Source organism: Passer montanus, unplaced genomic scaffold (genome assembly GCF_014805655.1).
Source record: "Passer montanus isolate IOZ18808 unplaced genomic scaffold, ASM1480565v1 scaffold160, whole genome shotgun sequence".
Lineage (NCBI taxonomy): Eukaryota > Metazoa > Chordata > Aves > Passeriformes > Passeridae > Passer > Passer montanus.
Window position 1 is genome coordinate 576,434 of NW_024363161.1, and position 23,715 is coordinate 600,148.

At 53.8% G+C, this 23,715-nt stretch overlaps 1 protein-coding gene across 3 annotated transcripts in view; it reads right to left on the bottom strand.

Moving 5' to 3' along the window:
• PAX7 (paired box 7) overlaps positions 1 to 23,715 on the bottom strand; it is a 117,720-nt gene that overhangs the window by 31,992 nt on the left and 62,013 nt on the right. For all 3 annotated transcript variants that reach the window (XM_039703132.1, XM_039703130.1, XM_039703131.1), the window contains exons 7-8: positions 13,526 to 13,691; positions 11,993 to 12,186 (exon numbers count right to left, since the gene is read on the bottom strand). In XM_039703132.1, the coding sequence (XP_039559066.1) occupies positions 11,993 to 12,186; positions 13,526 to 13,691 (360 nt within the window). The remainder of the gene's footprint in view (positions 1 to 11,992; positions 12,187 to 13,525; positions 13,692 to 23,715) is intronic.

Below are 23,715 nucleotides of genomic sequence, written 5' to 3' on the forward strand. Positions count from 1 at the left end.
CGGAGCCGCTGCAGAGAGCGGGGGCCCCATGGGGAATGTCCCTTCTCTGTGTCCCCATCAGCAGTGTCCCCTCGCTGTGTCCCAAAGACAGTGTCCCCTCTCTGTCTCCCCATGGGGAATGTCCCCTCGCTGTGTCCCCATCAGGAGTGTCCTCTCTTTGTGTCCCCAAAGGCAGCGTCCCCTCTCTTGTCCCCATAGGGAGCGACCCTCTCTGTGTCTCCATCAGGAGTGTCCCCTCCCTTGTCCCCATGGGCAGTGTCCCCCCTGTGTCCCTCCGAGGGTCAGCTGGGGGGGCGGGTGTGGCTCGGCAGGGCCAGGGCAGGAGCGCGGTGAGGGCTGCGGGGACAGCGCGGTGTCACCTCAGCTGGCCTGGGGCGTGAATTCCCTCCCAAAACTCATCGGTTTGGCCCCTTCCCCTCACTCCCGCGAACCGCGACTTGTGATTTCCCAAAACCACCCCTGCGCGGCTGGATTCCCGCTTTTCCCTCACGCCCACAGCCGGGGTAATCTCCCAAATTCCCCGTGCTTCCCCAAGCAGCCCCTCCATCTCTGCATTCCCTCTTTCTCCTCAATCCTGCAAACCGCTGATTTTTCCCTGATTTTCTTCATGACTCTTCAAAACAACCCCTCTCTGTGTCCCCATCAGGAGTGTCCCCTCCCTTGTCCCCATGGGCAGTGTCCCCCCTGTGTCCCTCCGAGGGTCAGCTGGGGGGGCGGGTGTGGCTCGGCAGGGCCAGGGCAGGAGCGCGGTGAGAGCTGCGGGGACAGCGCGGTGTCACCTCAGCTGGCCTGGGGCGTGAATTCCCTCCCAAAACTCATCGGTTTGGCCCCTTCCCCTCACTCCCGCGAACCGCGACTTGTGATTTCCCAAAACCACCCCTGCGCGGCTGGATTCCCGCTTTTCCCTCACGCCCACAGCCGGGGTGAATCTCCCAAATTCCCTGATTTCCCCAAGCAGCCCCTCCATCTCTGCATTCCCTCTTTCTCCTCAATCCTGCAAACCGCTGATTTTTCCCTGATTTTCTTCATGACTCTTCAAAACAACCCCTCCATGCCTGTATTCCCTCTTTCCCCCAAACCCCACAGCCTGGCTAATTTCCCAAATTCCCCATAATTTCCCCAAACAACCCCTCCATTCCCTCTTTCCCCGTGCCACCACCGCCAGCCCGGTGATTTCCCTGGATGTGCCCGCCGGGCTCCCGTGCCGTGCCCCGCGAGGCTCACGATCCCCTCTCAGGTGCCATTCCCTGAAATCAGATCCCCCTCATCTCCAAACGGGATGGGTTTAAGGGCAGCCCGCAGCTGAGAGCGGCGAGCCGGGGCCCCGCGAACCTTTGATCCGCTCGCCCCGAGCCCCGCCGGGGTCTGTGATCCCCAACCCCCGGGTTTGTGGTCCCCAACCCCCGGGTTTGTGATCCCCAAACTTCGGGGTTTGTGATCCCCAAACTTCGGGGTCTGTGATCCCCAACCCCCGGGTTTGTGATCCCCAAACTTCGAGGTTTGTGATCCCCAGCCCCGGGTTTGTGATCCCCAGCCCCGGGGTCTGTGATCCCCATCCCCCCGGGTCTGTGATCCCCAAACTTCGGGGTTTGTGATCCCCAACCCCCGGGTTTGTGATCCCCAGCCCCGCCGTAAACTGATCCTGGAGGAGGCAGCGGCGGCTTTGGGCAGCAGAGGCCCCGCAGCACCCAGAGGTGGCCCCGCAGCACCCAGAGGTGTTCCCGCACATCCAGCGCCGCGCAGGGGGAACCCGGGCGGGGAAAGGACCCCGCACCCGGGAGTGTGTGGGGCCTTCCCTGCGGCTCCCGGATCTCCTCCCTCTGCACTTCCCGGGGCACGCAGCGGCTCCTGCCCGGCCCTGGCACATCGAACTGTCCGAGCCCACATCACAGAGCCATTCCCCGGCACCTTAAACTGTCTGAGCAATGTCCCTGCCCGGTCCTGGCACCCCAAAATGTCCGAGTCCACAGCAGAGTCACTCCCCGGCACCCCAAACTCTCCGAGCCCACCCTGCAGAGCCATTCCCTGGCACCCCAAACTCTCCGAGCCCACCCTGCAGAGCCATTCCCTGGCACCCCAAACTCTCCGAGCCCACCCTGCAGAGCCATTCCCGGCTCCTGCTCGCCCCCCGGGGTGGTGTGAGGGTTCCTCCGGACGCTCTGGAAGCTGACGCGGCCCCAAAATTCTCCCCCACCTCACACCAAAGCTCAGCCCAGCATTCTTCTGGGATTTATCTCATCCCATAAACCTCTCCTGAGGCTCTGGGACTTCATGGACTGATCCCCCTGAGCAGCTCCCGGGGATGCTCCAGGGGTGGACACAGCCCCCAGAGTCCTGCAGCCTCTCCAACAGTGATCCCAGCTGGGACGGGAGAGAGTTTCTCTCTTCCTTAGCGCACACGGATGGGAAGTAAAGGGAAACCCAACCCCACCGAGTGTGACCCCCTCACACAGCCGCAGTGATCCCAGCTGGGACGGGAGGGAATTTCCCTCTTCCTTTCCTTAGGATAGGAAGTAAAGGGAAACCCAACCCCACCGAGTGTGACCCCCTCACACAGCCCCGGCAGAGCTGTGCCCGCGGAGGGGCTCACGGCCCCCTGTCCATCCTGCCCGGGCGGAGCTGGGACCGGCTGGGATCCCGCCCGGAGATCCCTGATCCCGCCTGCGCTCCCCATCCCGGCTCCTCTCCCACCGCGGCACCCCCGGAATTCACCCCAGGAACCCCGCGAGGGGCGAACAGCTCGGGGCTGGACCCGGCCCGCGGCAGAACGCGCCGCTGTGGGTTTTTCCTGCCCGGGACGGCTCTCCCAGGCGGGGCACAGCTGGAGCACAGCTGGACCGAGCAGGCACAGCCGGAATGCGCACCCCGGCAATGCGGCGCGTGCCCCCGCCTCCCAACCCCAATTATTTATTCCTTTCATTGCATTCCTGGCTTTTAAGCGTCCCCCCTGCCTCGCTGCCCCCACTCCGGGCTGCCCTTGCCCCGATCCCGGCTCCCCGGGACGCGGAGGGGCCGGGAGCGCGGGGCAGCGCTGCGCGTTAATTGCTGCGCGTTAATTGCTGATGGCTCCTCTTCCCTCCGCGCCCTGCCCGAGCTGCCTCAAAAATCAGCGCTCGGATCCTCCCGGAGCGGGGAACAGCCAGGAGCCGGGGCAGGGAGGTAAAGGAATTCAGGAATTCCCGTTCCACCCACCTGCTCCGGCTGGCTCTGCCTGGGGACGGAGATTGGAAGCTTTTGGGGGACAGATTTCTGTGTCTCAGCCCTTAAATTCGACATCTGGGGTTTTCCAGGCACTTCCACACCTCCCCGCGCGTCTCCTTCCTGCTGCCATCGCTCCTGGTCTTCTCCTCAGGTTTCTCCCCACTTTTCTTCTCCTATTTCTTCCCTTTTCCTCCCCAATTTGTGTCCTGCTGCTCCCTGAGCTTGCAGTGCCCTGGGGGCCGATCCTGGGCCCGCCAAAGGCAGCCCCAAATTCCCCTGGGATTCCAGCCTCGGGAATCGACCGATTCTTCCCAAATCCTGCCGTGTTCCCAATATTTTCCTGTCTCAGTAACACGCGCAGGGAACGACTTCTGGAGTGGGAATCCCAAATATTTCCGTGTTCCCAATATTTTCCTGTCTCAGTAACACACGCAAGGAAAGACTTCTGGAGTAGGAATCCCAAATCCTTCCATTTTCCTACCAGTAACACACTCAGGGAACAACCTCCGGAGTGGGAATCCCAAATCCTTCCATATTTTCCTGTCTCAGTAACACACGCGGGGAACAACTTCTGCAGTGGGAATCCCAAATCTTTCCGTGTTCCCAATATTTTCCTGTCTCAGAGGGAACAACCTCTGGAATGGGAATCACAGAGGAATTCGGGTTAAGGGAATAAAATCATGGCTTTTTTGCTCCCGATGGGTTTCCAGCGGGATCTCAGCGCCCCAGTCGATCGAGGGAACCCAGGGAACCTCGGCACGGAGGGCGGAGAGGCCCCTGGGCTGTGAATCCCCCCTGCCCACCCTCCTCGGAGCCGGAGGCAAACAAGGACGGATCTGTTTTCACACGGGAAGAATGTTCCCTTCTCCGCCGCTCCCGCTGCCGGCAGCAGAGGCGTCAAACTGACAAGAGCAGATGGGCTTTGTTGGGTGAAATATATCCCCAAAAATGCCAGAAACTGTAGTGGAAACCCGGCCATGTGCAGGTTAAAAGTTTAGGGAGACGGAGCCGAGGGGGAGCCGCTTTTCCCAGAGGAGCCCGGAGCTGCCGGGTCCCTTTCCCGAGCCCCGGCAGGGAAGGAGGCGGATTTACAGGAATTACAGGCTGGGGAGGGGAGGGATGCGGGGATGCTCACCAGGGCACGGCGGAGGGATCGGGATGCTCTGGAGGAACGGGGATGCGGAGGAGGGAAAGCCTGGAGGGGGAAGGAGAGAGGGGAAGGGAAGCCCCCGGCGTGGGGGGTGTTAAGGGATGAGGGAGCACACGGCCCTGCACCCGGCTAAGCCGGGAAATGAATCCTGATCCGGCCAAAACCGAGCCTGGAAAATTCGAGCGGGAGAAGGGTCTCCTTTCAGGGAAACGGGGAATCCTTAATGCTTCCTCCCTCAGCAACTGTAATGCCAGGATGTTCCCAATCTGCTTTGAGGGATGGAAAGATTAAGAATAATAAAAAAATTGCAATAAAATATGTGTGAACGAGGGGGTAATTGTGGACAAATGCAGCATTCAAATTCATTTTTCAGCTCTTTTACACACCATTTCAATCTTATTTTCTGCTTGTTAATGAGATCTTGTTGGTTGGGGTGGGCACGGCTGCCCAGTATCGCTCGGGTAATTGCACATAATTTTCTCTCTACCAGTGATTTGCATCAGATTTTTTTTTCTAATTCTTTGCTATTTAAACCCTCTCCTCCTTTTCCCCCTTCCCCAAATCCCCCCCCACACCAAATCTCATCCTCTCCTCCCCTTCTTTCTTCCCCTCCCCTTTCTCCTGGCCCAGCAAGACTCATTTTGAATGCTTATTACAGGCACAGTGTCTCCGACAAAAAAAAAAAGGAAAAAAAAAGGAAAAAAAAAAAAATAAAGGCACCAGACGGAGAGAGGGATTGGTGGCACTGAGGGAAGAGAGACAGAGCGGCCTCTCCAGAGCCAGGAGGATCCCTGGAAGTCAGGGAAGGAATTCCCAGTGGATCCCTGGAAATCAGGGAAGGAATTCCCAGAGCCAGGAGGATCCCTGGAAGTCAGGGAAGGAATTCCCAGAGCCAGGAGAGATCCCTGGAAGTCAGGGAAGGAATTCCCAGTGGATCCCTGGAAATCAGGGAAGGAGTTCCCAGAGCCAGGAGAGATCCCTGGAAGTCAGGGAAGGAATTCCCAGTGGATCCCTGGAAATCAGGGAAGGAGTTCCCAGAGCCAGGAGAGATCCCTGGAAGTCAGGGAAGGAATTCCCAGTGGATCCCTGGAAATCAGGGAAGGAATTCCCAGAGCCAGGAGGGATCCAAACCTGGGACTGGGAATCCCAAGCTCCAGACGCTGGGAATGAATCCAGGGAGCACAACCCCAGAGCCGCTGCAAGCCCTGAGAAAATGCCAGCCACAACTCCGAGGAGTGACCAAGTTTCTCTTGGCTCTTTGTGCCTCTGGGATTGTCTCAAGCCCTGCAGGTCCAGCAGGGCTGTTCCCGAGCTCTCAGGAACGACAAGGTCTGGAATTCCTGCCTTTTAACCCCGTTCTGAGCTGTTCCCCAGCCCCACCTGCCCCAAGCTGAGCTTTTATGGCTGTGGAGAAGCCCTTGGAGACCCCGAGGTGCTTTGGGGAACAGGCACACGGATTTAGGGCCGGATCTCAAAGAGCAGCAGGAACTGTAGGAGGCGAAACAGTGCAACAAACCCTCCCAAAAAACCTCTAAAACAAATCATCCAAAACAAACCCTCCAGAAGAAACCCTTAAAAAAAAAAAAAAACAAACTCAAAAACAAGCCCCCCAAAACAAACCCTCTAACAACCTCTAAAACAAACCTTCTAAAACAAACCCTCTAAAACAAACCCTCCAAAGCAAACCCTCTAAAACAAAAAAGCCCTCAAAAAAACCTCTCAAAACCAGCCCCCCCATAAACAAACCCTGCAACAAACCTTCTAAAACAAACCCTCTAAAACAAACCCTCCAAAGCAAACCCTCTAAAACAAATCATCCAAAACAAATAATCCAAAACAAACCCTGCAGAACAATCCTTCCAGAGCAAACCCTCCAGAACAAACCCTCTAAAACAAATAATCCAAAACAAATCCTCAAAAAAAAAACTCTCAAAAACAACCCCCCAAAACAAACCTGCAACAAACCCTCCAAAACAAATCCTCAAAAAAAACCTCTCAAAAACAACCCCCCCAAAACAAACCTGCAACAAACCCTCCAAAACAAACCTTCTAAAACAAACCCTCTTAAACAACCCCCTTGAAACAAACCCTCCAATACAAACCCCCCAAACAAACCCTCCAAGACAAACCCTCCAACAAAGCCCCAAAAAAACCCTCCAAAGAAACCCTGCAAAAAACCCTCCAAAAATCCACAGAGACCTTGAAAAGGCAGAAGAGAGGTTGGGGGTGAAAAGGCAGAGGAGGCTGGGGGTGAAAAGCAGCAGAAAATACAGAAAAATCTGATTTCTTTGCTGTTTGAGGGGATCTCCCAGCATCAGCCAAAGTGGCTCCACTTGGGTCCTCTAATACTCAGTTTAATTCCCTAATTTTGCCCCTCAGCACCCAGTGCAGCACGCACAGCTCCTGACGGGCTGGCACATCCTGATCCAGACAGAACTGGACTTAAAACCGAGTTTAAGGCCAGGCTGGACGGGCTTTGGAGCACCCTGGCCTAGCGGAGGGGGTTGGGATCCGCAGAGCCTTAAGGTCCTTCCCAAGCCAAATTCGTGGGATGATTCTAAGATTTACCAGGATTTGTTTAAGATTTATCAGGAGTTTATTCCAGACTTTATCCCAGCTCAGGGAGGGACAATTCTAGGCCAGGTATGGCCTAAGTTAAGCTGGGTCTGAGCCCCAGCTGGTGCAGGGTTTGTTTTTCTGCCAGGGTGAGGCCAGGCCTGGCTCGGGGTGTCTGGGACCTGGCCTTGTTCTCTGGGAGCTCGGTGGGATTCCCAAAGAACTGGGAATGATTCCTCTGGGATGGAAATCTGGGAATATTTGTGGGGCGTTTATGGGATCCCGGCCAGGCAGGGGACAGCTCTGGGCCAGTTTAACTGAGCTGGGGACTGCTCTGGGTCAGCCCAGCTGGGCTGGGGACAGCACAATCCCTGCTCCATCCCAGTCCCTGCTCCATCCCAATCCCTGCTCCATCCCAATCCCTGCTCCATCCCAGTCCCTGCCCTGTCCCAATCCCTGCTCCATCCCAGTCCCTGCTTCATCCCAGTCCCTGCTCCATCCCAATCCCTGCCTGGGTCACCCTGGGGTCTCTCCCCAAGGTCCTGGAAGGGGCAGGGAGCCCCCACTCTGTGTCCTGCTTTAATCCTCTGGGATTCTCTCCTGGTCACATCTTGGGAAGGGACAATTCCCTCCCAGACTTTGGGATCTGGGATGGGGACGGGGTTAGCACAGCCCGGTGGGTCGGGGGTCACCGAGTCCTGTCCATCCCAGCCTCACTCAAGGAATTTTTATTTCCCTCCTCATCTCCTGCTCTGCCACTGGGGAGGGTCCCAGAGGGAACTGGGAGGGGGCAGAGCTGGGACAGGTGACCCGAGCTGGGACAAAGGGATTTCCACACCATGGGATGTCCCCATTCCCTGGGCACAAACTGGGACAGTTCCTGGAAAGGGGCTGGGATTGGGGGGTCTGGCATTGGCCAACAACTGCAGTGAGCAGCACTTGGCTTTCCAATATTATTATTATTATTATTATTAATAATATTATTATTATTAATATTATTATTACTATTATTATTACTATTATTATCATCATCATCACTATTATTACTATTATTATTTAATTACTATAAATAAATATATCAATATAATAATAAAGAAATATAATGAATATAATGAATGAATGTATTAATATATTGTTATGCTTATATAATAAATATAAATAAATATAGAAATATAATAATAAAATAAGATAAAAGTAATACATAAAAATAACAAATTAATAGATTTCTATATTTTTATCATTATTATAATTATAATTGTATTTTACTTCATTCTCAATTATTGAACTCTCCTTATCTCAACACACAAAGTTTTTTACTTTTTTTTTTACTTTTTTTTTTTTCCCCCCATTCCAGGGCTGGAAGTGAGAAACGGGTGCTGGACAAGGAGCTGGGTCAGGCTTAATTTCCAGCTGGGCTTAACCCCCCACCAGCTCAGCCCAGCCGAGCTGGTGTTTTCGGGTAAAGTGTCACAAAATCCATCGCTGTGGGTGAAGTCGTGGGAGCCAGAATTCCCAGCCGAGCTCTGGGATGGAGGCGGAACAGCCTGGGAAAGCCGGGGGCTCCAGCAGCTGAGCTGGGCTTTGCACGGCTGGAAAACCGGGACTAAACCAATCCCGCCTGAGCCCTGGGCAGAGCTCCCGCAGGATCTGCCCCGAGAGGGAGCACGGCCGGGGATGGACCCGCAGTGGCCACCCCAAATCCCTGTCTGGGACTGGGAACACTGAGGTGGCCATCCCAAATCCCTGTTTGGGAATGGGAACGATGCAGTGGCCACCCCAAATCCCCATTTGGGACTGGGAACGATGTGGTGGCCATCCCAAATCCCTGTTTGGGAATGGGAACAACGTGGTGGACGTGGTGGCCATCCCAAATCCCTGTTTGGGAATGGGAACGATGCAGTGGCCACCCCAAATCCCCATTTGGGACTGGGAACGATGTGGTGGCCATCCCAAATCCCCATTTTCTCTTTGGGAATGGGAATGCCACAGTTGCCACACAAAAAGTCCCCACTTTCTGTTTGTGAATGGGAACGCTGCAGTGGCCATCCCAAATCCCCATTTTCTGTTTGGGAACGAGATCCCAAATCTCTGTTTGGGACTGGGAACACTGAGGTGCCCATCCCAAATCCCTGTTTGGGAATGGGAACACTGAGGTGGCCATCCCAAATCCCTGTTTGTGAATGGGAACGCTGCAGTGGCCATCCCAAATCCCCATTTTCTGTTTGGGAACGAGAACACCGCGGTGGCCATTCCAAACCCTCATTTTCTGTTTGGGAACACTGCAGTGGCCACTCCAAATCCCCTTTTTCTGTTTGGGAACACTGCAGTGGCCACTCCAAATCCCCATTTTCTGTTTGGGAACACTGCAGTGGCCACTCCAAATCCCCTTTTTCTGTTTGGGAATACTGCAGTGGCCATTCCAAATCCCCTTTTTCTGTTTGGGAACACTGCAGTGGCCACTCCAAATCCCCATTTTCTGTTTGGGAACACTGCAGTGGCCACTCCAAATCCCCATTTTCTCTTTGGGAACGGGAACGCCGTGCTTCTCCTCCAGGGCTCCAGCTGCCAGCCCAGCCCGTGGATTCCAGCTGGGACACCCAATCCCGGGGTAACTGGATAGGGAGCAAAAGCTGGGAGCTCCCAGGCCCCTCTCCTTGTCTGAAGTGCCAAGAAATCCTCTCCTGCTGCTGCTGCAGCCACGGGGGAAAGGAGAAACCCGGCCAGAGACAAATCACCCTCACCCTCAGCTCCCAGCGTGGTTTTTCCAACATCCTGAATCCCCTCTTTCCACGCTCCTGAACCCCCTCTTTTTCACCACCTGAACCCCCTCTTTTTCCTCTCCTGAACCCCCTCTTTTTCCTCTCCTGAACCCCCTCTTTTTCCTCTCCTGAATCCCCTCTTTTTCCTCTCCTGAATCCCCTCTTTCCACGCTCCTGAACCCACTCTTTCCCCCCTGCTGAACCACATCTTTCCTCCCTCCTGAACTTCCTCTCTTCCTTCTCCTGAACCCCCTTTCTCCTCTCCTGAACCCCTTTCCCCCTCCTGAACCTCTCTTTCCCCCCTCCTGAACCCCTCTTTCCCTCTGGCTGGTCCTTCCCCCGCAGACAGGAACCTCGGGCAGTGGGAGGGTGGAATTTTCCTGGGATTTCCCTGGAATGCCGCTGCAGAGCCGGATTGCGCTCAGCTCAACTCATAAATCACACAGAGCACCCCAGAAAGAGACCCTCCAAAACTTCCCTAGAAGAGGACAAATCCACGAGTTCTTCATCCTGCTGGGAGCATTTCTCATCTCCCTCCACTAGGAACAGCAGAGGGCTTGGAAAGGAAGGAATTTTTTGATCAGGGAATGTAAAGCAGCCGGGAAATAACCTGGGTTAGGCTCTCAGCACACAAAGGGAACAGACGAATTTCCACACCGATATCTTGGCCCTCACATGATTAAAAGCGTCGGGAAAATGGGAATCTCCCCTTCCTGGGGGTGCAAAGCTCTCTTTTCTTCAGGCCTGCCAGATAAAGGATCCTCTCTTTCCCATACAAAGGGCTTATGGGCTCAGGGATATCTGTCCCCAGCCTGAGCCTGGGGGCAGGGGAATTTGGGATTGGGATAAGCAGAGGAAAAGCCACGGTCTGGTCCTTTCAATGAGCCCCTGATTCTGCAGGACTGGGCAGGAGAGGATGAAGGGAAATGGAAATTGCAGGATGGCCTTCTCTGCGCCTGGGGCTCATCCCAGGCATCTCATCCCCGCCTTATTCCGTGGGGATAAATTGCACTTGGGATCATCTGAGTTAATCCCGGGCCCTGGCCCAGCTAACCCAGGCCTGTCTTTCAATCCCAGGCTGTATCCTCTGAGCCTGAGCCCAGTGCTCTCAGAAATCCCTTGTCAGAGGGATATCTGCCTATTCCCCCACAAATGTCCCTGTTTGGAGCACTATCCAGCCCCATGCCAGTCACATTTCAATATTTTCCCACCCAGCCCCATGCCAGGCACATTTCAGTATTTTCCCGTCCAACCCCGTGCCAGTCAATATTTTAATATTTTCTCATCCAGCCCCACGCCAGTTACATTTCAATATTTTCCCATTCTGCCTTGTGCCAATCACATTTCAGTATTTTCTCATCCAGACCCGTGCCAGTCACATTTCAGTATTTTCCCATCCAACCCCGTGCCAGTCACATTTTAACATGGTTTTCCCACTCACAGCCAGAAGCGTGGGGTTTGAACCATTCCAGAGAAGCTGCAAAGTTTTCCTCTTTCCACTGACACTCCGTGTTTGTTTTCACACCCAGACTGCTGCACCTCAACCTCCGCCCCCCCGGTGTCCCTGCTTGTTGGACTCCTCTCCAAACCTCTGCAGCTGTTCCATTCCAGGTGCCCACCTCGTTTCTCCTCCTCATTCCAGATTATTTTGGTTTCCCATCCTAAATAAACTGATTCCTCTGAAACAACTGCTGCCCTTCACTTGACTCCATATCCCATGAGTGACCAAGAGTGGAAAAAAGGGGATTTGGTGTCCCTCAGGATAAGGACAAGTCCTGGCTGCTCATTCTCAGTTCCCCCTGATAACAAAGGTGAGCTTGGAGACTCCTTTCCTCCTCCACAGCTCACCCACGCCTCGTGCAGGATCAGCAGCATTGTCTGCACGAGTTTCCCCAAATCAAACCCCAAATCTCCACCTCTGAGCTCAGCCAGACCTGGAGGAGCTCCAGGTTGTGCCTAAATCTGCCCCCCAGGATGAGCTGGAGTCCACCCTCAGGTGTGCTGCCCTTGGGGTCACACCCAGCACCGGAGGGGCCCCCCTGCTCCGGGCTGGTGGTGAGGGGCGCTCCAGGTGTTGGGGATCCCCTCACCCCAACCTGGCTGTGGGAATGACCAGCGCTGGGCTCACCACAGAGCTGCTGCTCATTAACAAACCAACCAATTGCTCTCCCCGCAGCAATTCCTGAGCACAACAACAACCACACCACCACCAACCCATCCCCACCAACCCCAGCAGCCACCATCGCTCCGCGGTGCCGGCTCGCCGCGACGTCCCGGAGTCGTCGGCGCTCGCGGAACGCGGAGAAGGCTGGAAACGGGCACCTACCTGCGGGGAGAGGCCGTTGCTGACGGGGTTCATGTGGTTGGCGGGGGCTGTGGCGTTCATGAAGCTCTCGGAGTAGCTGGAGAAGCTGTGCCGGGCGCCGTAGGCAGAGCCGGAGTCGGCGGCGGCGGCCAGGCCGCCCTGGTGCATGGTGGAGGGCGGCAGCGGCTGCGGCCGGTGCACGGTGCTGCCGCCGTCTGCGGGGACACACGGACACCAACGGGCTGGGATCCCCCCGGAAACCCCAGGAGACCCTGGGAGACCCCCAAGAAACCCCTGGGAGACCCCCAGGAGACCCCAGGAAACCCCTGGGAAACCCAAGAATGGCAGCTTGGCCATCCTGGGACCCAGCAGCTCCATGCTTGGCAAAAGTCTGGGGTTTGACTTCGTTTTCTCCCCCCAAAAAAGCCATGAATTCCTTGGGAAAGGCCAAAGGCAGCTGGAATTGACAATATTCCTTCCAGGAATATTCCTGCTTCTGAACCCCGGAACAGAGATTTACCCAGAATGAGGTAAAACCCACACAATTTGGGTAAGTAATAAATTGGGTAAATCCCCAATTTACAGGGTAACTAATTAACAATATTCCTTCCAGTGGAATATTCCTGCCGCTGAACTCTGGAATGGAGATTTACCCACAAAGAGGGGTCGCCCACACAACCCCCAATTTTCAAGGCAGCTGGAATTAACAATATTCATTCCAGTGGAATATTCCTGCGCAGAACAGAGATTTACCCAGAATGAGGTAAATCCCACACAGTCCCCAGTTTACAAGGCAGCTGGAATTAACAGTATTCCTTCCACTGGAATATTCCCACTGCTGAACCCTGTAACGGAGATTTGCCCACAATGAGGTAAATCCCACACAATTTGGGTAAATAATAAATAATAAATTGGGTAAATCCCCAATTTACAAGGTAACTAATTAACAATATTCCTTCCACTGGAATATTCCCGCTGCTGAAATCTCCTGGAATGGAGATTTACCCAGAATAAGGTAAATCCCACAAAACCCCCAATTTACGAGGTAACTAACTAATTAACAATATTCCTTCCAGGGGAATATTCCCGCTGCTGAACCCCAGAATGGAGATTTACCCAGAATGAGGGGTCACCCACACAACCCCCATGTGCTCCACGTCCAAAATTCCAGCCACGGGACACGGGGACACAGCCAAAGGGACGTGGGATGGAGGAAAACAGAGGAATTTCCAATCACTTGAGGAAAAACCCCAATTTCCCAACTAAACAAAACCCACAAGAGGCTTCCAAGGGTGTCACAGACCAGAGTGGCCCAAGGGAGGATCACGGGGTGGTTCAGAAGGGACCCCAAAGCCCTCAAACACCGCCCAGCCCGGCGCAGGGGAGCTGGGGGAGGGCAGCAGGGGAACAAAACCCACAAGAGGCTCCCAAGGGTGTCACAGACCAGGGCAGCCCAAGGAGAGAATCGCGGGGTGGTTCAGAAGGGACCCCAAAGCCCTCAAACACCGCCCAGCCCGGCGCAGGGGAGCTGGGGGAGGGCAGCAGGGGGCTCACCTTGGGAGATGGTGGTGCTGGGGTAGGAGGACTCGGGCAGCTGGTACGGGGGCAGCGCCGGCATTCCCGTGGGCGGGAAGCCCCCCGGCAGCAGGTGGTTGAAGGCTGCCAGCTGGTTGGCTCCTGCCTGCTTGCGCCAGCGCGCCCGCCGGTTGCTGAACCACACCTGGGGGGACAGAGAACACCCCGTGGGTGACACCTGGGCAATGCCTGGCACACCTGGGGGACAGGGAACACCCCGTGGGTGACACCTGAGCAATGCCTGGCACACCTGGGGGACAGGGAACACCCCGTGGGTGACACCTGGGCAATGCCTGGCACACCTGGGGGACAGGGAACACCCCGTGGGTGACACCTGAGCAATGCCTGGCACACAAACACCCCATGAGTGACACCTGAGCAATGCCTGGCACACCTAGGGGACAGAGAGCACCCTGTGGGTGACACCTGAGCAATGCCTGGCACACCCGGGGGACAGGAAAGGCCCCACGGGTCACACCTGAACTCCACCTGTCACACCTGCCAGCAGCACCTTCTGGCCAAAGCCAAAGCCAGGCTCGAGCTGCTCCTGGGCCAGGGTAGGTCCTTCACCCCAGCGTGTGGAGGTGAGTCCCCACTGTCCCTCCTCACTTCCTCTCCCTGCTGGCCCCAAAGCCCAGCCCCGTCCCCACCAGGATGTCGGGTGGATGCTGCTCCCAGCCCGGGAATGGTCTGCTAGCCACACCTGGGGGGACAGAGAACACCCTGCGGGTGACAGCAATGCCCACTACACCTGGGGGCAAGAAAATCCCCACAGGTCACACCTGAGCTGTGCCTGCCCTACCTGCCAGCAGCACCTTCTGGCCAAAGCCAAAGCCAGGCTCGAGCTGCTCCTGGGCCAGGGTAGGTCCTTCACCCCAGCGTGTGGAGGTGAGTCCCCACTGTCCCTCCTCACTTCCTCTCCCTGCTGGCCCCAAAGCCCAGCCCCGTCCCCACCAGGATGTCGGGTGGATGCTGCTCCCAGCCCGGGAATGGACAGGGGATCACAGAATGACCAGGTTGGAAGAGACCTCCAAGATCATGGAGCCCAATCCAGCCCCATGTGCTCAAGCTCTCAAGGTCCTGCCCAAACCGAGGGGCCCATACCCACGGTGGGGTTTGTGTGTCCCCAGGTCCATCCCCGGGAGATGCCCCGCTGCCACCTGGCCGTCCCTGTTATCTGCCAGGCTGGGAATTCTGCCGCAGGATTAAGCGCCATAATAGCGGCACTGTTAGGAGGGATAAATGGCCAGATTAGCATCGTGCTCGCGGTGTTGGACAAGCTCGAGAGACAGACCCGCCCGCAGGGAGTTCGGGGTTGGCTCCTCCCAGAGCCCTGCTGAGCCCTGCCCTGCCTCAGGATTAGATTTTATATTTTTCAGGTTCTGTTCTGCTTTAGTGTGTGGGTCTGGGCTTTATTTTAGGGATGGGAAGTAAGGACAACAGGCAAACAAACCCCGGAGCAGTCGGGATCAGCGTGGCTTAAAGCAGTGCTCCTGTAAAGCTGAGTCACAGCACAGCTCTGTCCCTCGGAAGCTGGGAGAGCAGCCACCAGCTCCCAGGAAAGAGATGGAGACTCCTCGGGATAACAGCCCTTAAAAGCTTCTCCAGCTTTTCCAGCCTCAGTGCTCATGGAATTGCACCAAGCTCGGTGCTGGCACGAGCCCCAAAACACTGCCCTGATGCCTCACGTTTAGATTTTCTATTTTTTTCAGATTCTGTGCTGATATCTCAGGTTTTAGCTTTTCTGTTTTTCACATTCTGTGCTGATATCTCAGGTTTGGCTTTTCTATTTTCACATTCTGAGCTGCTCTAGCGTGTGGGTCTGGGTTCCCATCAGGGCATGGCGAGCTCTCTGCACAGAGCAGGGAGACAAAACAATTCCTGCTCCAGCTGGGACCAAGGACAAATGATCCAAATCTCAGGCCCAGGAGCACAAACACCGTGGGCTGAAGAGAGAAAAACAGGATGGGAAAGAGAGAAAAAGAGGATGGGACTGCATGGGCTAAAGCTGGAACTGGACAATTCACTCCAACCTGCAAATGGAGCAGAACTGATACAAGTGAGAGACCCTGTGACCAGCCGTGCATTTTGGGACCATTTGGGGTTCATCTTGGGTTCATTTTGTGCCCTTTTGGTTCACCTTGGGTTCATTCTGGGGCCATTTTGGTTCATTTTGGTTGCAGCCCTGGCTGGGCTCTTGCACTGCCCAAGGTGGATCCATGAGGAGATCCTTTCAATAAATCCCTACTTCATTCCTTAGCTCTGTCCAGTCTCTGTTCTAGCTCAGCCTTCCCAAGGCATCCTCAAGAGCTCTGCAGCCAGCCCAGAACGGTGCTGCAGCCTCTGCATTAAAATAAACCCAGCCTAAACTCCAGGGCACAGCTGGGCTCAGCTCTGCTGCTTCACTGGCAAGGCTCCAGAGGAGGTTTTGTAATTCCTGCTGCTCAACCCCAGAACGGAGATTTACCCAGGATTTGGGGTCACCCACACAACCCCCAATTTATGGGATGTGCTCCTAGGCGTGTGGCAGCCCTGGTGTATTTTACTGGGGGAAATCTCCTTCTGCAGGGTAAAAAGGGTTTCCCGAGTGTTTTATGGGGAGCAATCCCATTTCTGCAGGGTATAAAGGGTTTCTCAAGTGTTTTATCATGGGAAATCTCATTTCTGTAGGGTAAGAAGAGATTCCCAATTGTTTTATCGGGGGAAACACCCTTTCTGCAGGGTAAAAAAGGTTTACCAAGTGTTTCATCAGGGGAAATCTCTGCAGGGTAAAAAAGATATTCCCAAGTGTTTCATCAGGGGCAATCCCATTTCTGCAGGGTAAAAAGGGTTTCCCAAGTGTTTCATCAGTGGAAATCTCATTTTTGCACGGTAAAAAGGGTTTTCCCAGTGTTTTTTGGTGGAAATATTTCTGCAGGGTAAAAAGAGCTGCCCAAGCTGTCTCGTGGGCTGGGTTTGCTCCATTTCACCACAGAGGGCTCTCAGGCTTGTTCTGTTTGGGGTTCACGAGGATAAGCTTTCAGGCCAGATGAGAAGGCAGCTGCTGGGCTTTGGGAGGCCTCAAGAGCTCCAAAACACGATTGAATTTCACAGCAATGGGAAAAAATGGAGCAAAAATCAGGACTGGGGGAAACGCCCCCCCCTTCCATCAGATTCCCGAGCTGCTCAGCTCAGAGCAGGAGCTGCGCTTACAAAAGGGCTCCCACACCTTGGGGGCCAACCTCAAACTCCCTTCCCCAAATCCAGCAGAACCAACCCCAAATTCTCTTCCCCAAATCCAGCAGAACCAACCCCAAATTCTCTTCCCCAAATCCAGCAGAACCAACCCCAAACTCCCCCAAATGTGCAGAACCAATCCTTAACTCCCTTCTCCAAATGGTGCAGAGCCAACCACAAACTCCCTTCCCCAGACACTGCAAAATCAACTCCAAACTCCCTTCCCAAATCCTACTGAAAAACCCCAAACTCCCTTCCCCAGACACTGTACAACCAACCCTAAACTCCCCCAAATCCTGCAGAACCAACTCCAAACTCCGTTCCCCAGCTGCTACAAAATCAAGCCCCAACCAAACTCCCTTCCCCAAATCCTGCAGAGCCAACCCCAAACTCCCTTCCCAGACACCACAGAACCGTGGCCCCACAAGCCCCATCAGGATCCCAGTCTCAAAGTGGGCACCTTTCTGTTGAGTTCCCTATAAAGGGTTCCCCATTCCTGGGTGTTATTCTTACAGGAAAAGACAATTTTCACTCAGGGGGTTTTGCTTCCCCTTTGTGCCTGCTGGGAAGGGTCCCCTGAGCTTCCCCTAGGGGTTGGTTTGGGGTTTCTGGATCTGTTCCCTGTTTTTGGGGTGCTCTGAGTTTGCTCTAGGGTTCCTGGATCTGTTTCCCTGCTCCTGGGGTGCTCTGGGGTTGCTCTGGGGTTCTTGGATCTGTTCCCCATTCCTGGGGTGCTCTGGGGTTCCCTGGATCTGTTCCCCATTCCTGGGGTGCTCTGGCTTTCCCTGGAGCTGTTCCCCATTCCTAGGGTTGCTCTGGCTTTCCCTGTGGGGCTGCTCTGGGGTTCCTGGATCTGTTCTCCATTCCTGGGTTTGCTCTGAGGTTGCTCTGGGGTTTCCTGTGGGGTTCCTGGATCTGTTCCCCATTCCTCGGGTGCTCTGGGGTTCCCTGTGGGGTTGCTCTGGGGTTCCTGGACCTGTTCCCCATTCCTGGGTTTGCTCTGGGGTTCCCTGTGGGGTTCCTGTGGAGTTCCCTAGACCTGTTCCCCGTTCCTGGTGTTGCTCTGGGGTTCCCTGTGGGGTTGCTCTGGGGTTCTTGGATCTGTTCCCCGTTTCTGGGGTTCCCTGTGGGGCTGCTCTGGGGTTCCTGGAGCTGTTCCCCATTCCTGGGTTTGCTCTGGGGTTGCTCTGGCTTTCTCTGGATCTGTTCCCCGTTCCTGGGCTGCTCTGGGTTTCCCTGTGGAGCTGCTCTGGGGTTCCTGGACCTGTTCCCCGTTTTTGGGGTGCTCTGGGGTTCCTGGAGCTGTTCCCCATTCCTGGGTTTGCTCTGGGGTTGCTCTGGCTTTCTCTGGATCTGTTCCCCGTTCCTGGGCTGCTCTGGGGTTCCTGGACCTGTTCCCCGTTCCTGGGCTGCTCTGGCTTTCCCTGTGGGGCTGCTCTGGGGTTCCTGGAGCTGTTCCCCATTCCTGGGTTTGCTCTGGGGTTGCTCTGGCTTTCTCTGGATCTGTTCTCTGTTCCTGGGCTGCTCTGGGGTTCCTGGATCTGTTCCCCATTCCTGGGTTTGCTCTGGGGTTGCTCTGGCTTTCTCTGGATCTGTTCCCCGTTCCTGGGTTTGCTCTGGGGTCCGTCTGAGCCAACGCCGCTCCCGGCGGCCGCGGTGCCTCAGGCAGGCCCAGGCCCCATTTCCCACCCTTTTCCCACCACAAACACCAGGAACCCCCGGCTCCCTTCATGCTGTCAGCGAGCCCTGGGAGGTTCGTGGGGCCCTGGCAGCTCCTTGGCCCCGGGCCCTGCTTGCCCAGAGCCCTCAGCAGGGTGACAGAAATGGGTCACTCGCATGCCCTGAGCCCCGAGGCAGCGGGGCCAGCGGGGCCGCGGCTCCTGGCACCCAAATGCCCCAAATCTGGGACAGGGCTGAGGGAGAGCCCTGAATGGACCCCGAGCACTTTGCATTCATCCAGCCCTGCCCGTGGAAGGTTCTGGGAGCGGGGAGCAGCACAAAGGAATAAAGAAATAACCTGAATAACCTTTTGTGTGCCCTGGTCATGCAAAGAGGATCCCCGGGCCTTTTCTCATCCTGCACGAGTGCAAATTCCAGTTTGGAACTGGGGCTGTGAGTGCTCTGCTCCTGTCCTGTCACACTCCCACAGCTCGGGATTTCTGGTGCTTAGGGTGAGAAATAAACCTTGGCTTTGCAGAGGAAAAGGAGAGAAAGAAATCTTGTGCAGAGGAAAAGGAGAGAAAGAAATCTTGCCCCTTGAAGAGGAAAACAGAGGAATAAACCTCCTTGCAGAGGAAAAGAGAGAAATAAACCTTGTCTTTACAAAGAAAAAGGGGAGACATAAACCTTCTCCTTGCAGAGGAAAAGGAGAGAAAGAAATCTTGTCTTTGCTGAGAAAAAGGAGAGATGTAAACCTTGTCTTTGTAGAGGAAAAGGAGAGGAATCTTCTCTCTGCAGAGGAAGAGGAGAGGAATAAACCTTTCTTTGCAGAGGAAAAGGAGAGAAAGAAATGTTCTCTTTGCAGACGAAAAAAGAGGAATAAACCTTGTCTTTGTAGAGGAAAAGGAGAGAAAGAAACCTCTTTGCAGAGGAAAAGAGAGGAATAAACCTCCTTGCAGAGGAAAAGGAGAGAAAGAAATGTTCTCCTTGCAGAGAAAAAGAGAGAAATAAACCTCTTTGAAGAAGAAAAGGAGAGAAACAAACTTTGTCTTTGCAGAGGAAAAGGAGAGAAAGAAACCTCCTTGAAGAGGAAAAGAGAAGAATAAACCTTGTCTTTGCAGAGAAAAAGGAGAGACATAAACCTTCTCCTTGCAGAGGAAAACGAGATAAATAAATCTTGCAGATGAGGAGAGAAATCTTTGCAGAGGAAGAAGAAAGGAATAAACCTTTCTTTGCAGAGGAAGAGGAGAGGAATAAACCTTTCTTTGCAGAGGAAAGGGCTGGGGCTGGAAGAGCTGCCACCCCACAAAGATCAAGATCCCAGTGCAGAGATCAGCACATCAAAGTCCAAAACCTGAAGCAAAACCATGGCCAAAATCCAAATCCAGGCACAGAAAGAGGAAGAGGAAGGGAACCCCAGGAATGCCAAAGCCACCCCAGCGATTCCTGACCTCCCCAAAGGAGGGAAAGTTATTTTTCTTTTCCCAGCCAAGAGCCAGAGGCTGCAAATCCACCTGGGATGAGGTGGAAGAAGATGTGGAGTGAGATGTTCTAGGGTGGGACAGGAGGACTTGGCTGCCCTGGGGTCTGACTTGTGTGCTCAAAACACAGCTCAGAACTGATTTGTGCCGTTTCATGCCCCGTGTGAGGGGATTTTTGTCTCATTTACACTTTAAATCTGTTCAGGATTAAAATCCACCTGTGTGAGAACGGCACCTCCCGTCCCGCTTCCCCCACCCGGCGTAATTCCTTTGTTTTATCAGAGATAAAAGGATCCTCGGGATCCTTTTACAGCCAGGTAGAGCCACCCTGGGGATGAGCCTTTTTGGTCTGCAGTGTTGGAGAAGAAAGGGAAGATAAACTCCAAGGGAGAGGATTATCAGCCAGGAAATCCAGTTCCTAATTACGCTCCTCCTGTGACTCCAGGAAAACTGTTGCTTTTGGGATTGAAATCAACCAATTTGAGTCCTTACACAGGTTAAACTGAGGATAAACCCCCTATTTTTCACATTTTGGGCCATTTCCACACTCAGCCAGCTGAGATTGAGGCTCTTTCACTCTGGAAGGTGCCGGAGCCAGTGCGAGACCTCGGCGTTTGTTGGAGCCAAACAAACGAGAAATGATAACCCTAAAAAATCCACCTGCCTCAAAAGAGGTTCCCAGAAATTTAAAGCAGCTTTTCCCACCGAGCCTGGCTGGAGGCTGCAGCCCCACAAGCATGGGCCATTTGTTAATAAATTATTTAAATATATTACTATATTCTATATTATTATATTATATATTATTCTATGTTATAAATATATTCTTTTATGTTATTTATTGTTAATAAATCTGTTTGTATTATTATACATTAATCTATATTATTATATATTATAAATATTTAGTTATGTTATTTATTGTCAATAAATTAATTTTTCATTTTTTCATTTTTCAAATTTCATGGCCCAAACAGGTCCCTTCTGCCCCTCATTTCTAACCCCGAGAAGAAAAAGCAGAGCCTCTGCAGCTAATGACGTTTGCAATTCCTCCCCTTCCCCCAGCTCGAAGGTGGCTGGGGCCTTTTATGCTCATAAATCATTTTATTGGTGGTTGAAATCCCGAGGCTGGAGCAGCTCGCTGTAATGCGAGGTGCACTTCAAAGGGAACCTGCCTTCAGTTCCCGCCTGCTCGGGGTTTATCAGCCCCGAAAGATTCCCTGCCACGGGATCCTGTTACACCATGGCGAGCCTGGCGAGGAGCCTGGCCCGCTCCAGCCGCCACGGAGGAGGGAGAGGAGGGAGAGGAGGGAGAGGAGGAAGGTTGGGAGCTGCCGGGGAGGTTTCTCCAAGACTGTGCTTACAGAAGGGTTCCCACACCTTGGGGGCCAACCCCAAACTCCCTTCCCAAGATGCTGCAGAACCAAACCCAAAATATCTTCCCAAATCCTTCTGAAAAAAACCCAAAATCCCTTCCCCAACTGCTGCAGAACCAGACCCAAACTCCTTTCCCCAAACCCTGCAGAACCAACCCCAAACTCCCTTCCCCAAACCCTGCAGAACCAACCCCAAACTCCCTTCTGCAAATTCTACAGAAGCAACCCCAAACTCCCTTCCCTAAATCCTGCAGAACCAACCCCAAACTCCTTTCTCAAATCCTGCAGAAACAACCCCAAATTCCCTTCTGCAAATCCTGCAGAAACAACCCAAACTCCCTTCCCCAGACGCTGCAGAACCAACCCAGAATTTGGGGCCGGCCCTTGGGGAAAGGGCTGGGGGAGGAATCAGCAGCAGGAAAATCAGCAGCTGCTGGTTCCAGAGGAGCTGTACCTGCTGCTTTTGGGGTTTTCCCCATGGATCAGTTCCCAAATAATGCATTTAAATAAAGAAATGTGTCCTAGAAACCACCTGGCATTGCTGAGAGGGAGCAGAGAGAGGGTGGAAAAAGCTGGGATGGAGATACCCAAGGAGTCCTTGTGCCACTGCACCTTGCTCAGCCACACTCTTGAATATCCTGAATATCCTGAATATCCTGGATACCCTGGATATCCTTCAAGCCTCCCATTCCTGTAGCTCAGGCTGGAAATGGGGCTGTGTATTCTATTCCTATCTGTGGGGCAGTTCTCTGCTGTTCTTTGGGCAGTTTTCTTTATCTCTCCCACAGCCAATCGCACTGCAGGAGGGCTGAGCCCCCATGGGATGGGACTGTGCCACCACCCTGACCCACAGGGGGCAGCTCCTGTTCTCACTCTGGCAGGCTTGTTTTGTATTACTGCATTGTGGGGGTTTTTGTTGGTTTTTTTTTTGTTTTTTTTTGTTTTTTTTTTTTTTTGGGGGGGGGGGGGGGTTTTTTTTTTTTTTTTTTTTTGGGGGGGGGGGGGGGTTTTTTTTTTTTTTTTTTTTTGGGGGGGGGGGGGGGTTTTTTTTTTTTTTTTTTTTTGGGGGGGGGGGGGGGTTTTTTTTTTTTTTTTTTTTTGGGGGGGGGGGGGGGTTTTTTTTTTTTTTTTTTTTTGGGGGGGGGGGGGGGTTTTTTTTTTTTTTTTTTTTTGGGGGGGGGGGGGGGTTTTTTTTTTTTTTTTTTTTTGGGGGGGGGGGGGGGTTTTTTTTTTTTTTTTTTTTTGTTTTTGGGGTTTTTTTTTTGGTTTTTTTTGGGTTTTTTTGTTTTAAAATTTTTCTCCCCTAGTAAAGAACAGTTATTCCTGCTCCTGTATCTTTGCCTGAGAGACCCTTAATTTCAAATTTATAATAATTCAGAGGGAGGGGGTTTACAGTTTCCATTTCAGGGGAGACTCCTGCCTTCCTCAGCACACACCTGTCTTTTCAAACTGAGACACCCTGCCGGAGCAGCTGCCTGCCAGGATGAGGCTGGAGCGAATTATCCCAGCTCTGGGTCAGCTCCCACAATTTGTCAGACAAGGAGAGGAAAGGAAGGTCAAAAAGAGCCTCCTGTGAGAGGGGGGAAAAAAAACCCTGTTGTGCTCCTGCTCAGCCTAATCAGGACTTGATGTGGGAGAAAGATGGATGGGGTGGATGAGGAAATAAATGGAAACAGGGCTGGGAAAGCCAAGGGGCTGCAGCACCTGTTTGTGCTCAGGGGCTGCAGGAACCAGGTGGGAAAGGCTCTTTTATGGCCTCAGCACACCCAGAATGTTCCACGGGGTCAGCTGAGGGCTCTTCCCATCTGGGAAAGGGGATTCTGCTGGGTCAGGGCCTCAACACGCCCCAAATATTCCAAAAGGTCAGCTGAGGGCCTTTCCCAGCTGGGGAAAGGGGATTCGGGGCCTCAGCACACCCCAAATATTCCACAAGGTCAGCTGAGGGCCTTTCCCAGCTGGAAAAGGGGGATTTTGCATCAGCACACCCCAAATATTCCACTGGGCTGGCTGAGGGCCCTTCCAGCTGGAAAAAGGGGGACTCTGCCAGGTCAGAATACCCCAAATATTCCATAGGGGATTTTGTCAGGTCAGGGCCTCTCCTGAAACACAGCAGGGCATTGTCCTACCAAAAACTGGAATTTGGGGGGGCAGAGGAGTTTTAGGGAGGAACTGGAGCTGGGGAGAGCCCTGGGATATTCCCTGCTCCATCCTTCCAGGTGGGATCCCCTAAATCCACACCACACCACAGTGGGGACGTTTCCTCTGCTGGTTGTGACACCAGGGATGTGGGAGCATCACCGAGGCCACCGAGAGAATTCCTGACAGAACAGGGGAAAAAATCCCAGCAGGACACGCAGATTTGGGACCCATTTGGGTTTTTTTTCCTGCTGTCCCTGCTCCGGTTCAGTGCTGAGCCTCTTCCTCTGCTGGGTGATGTGGTGGA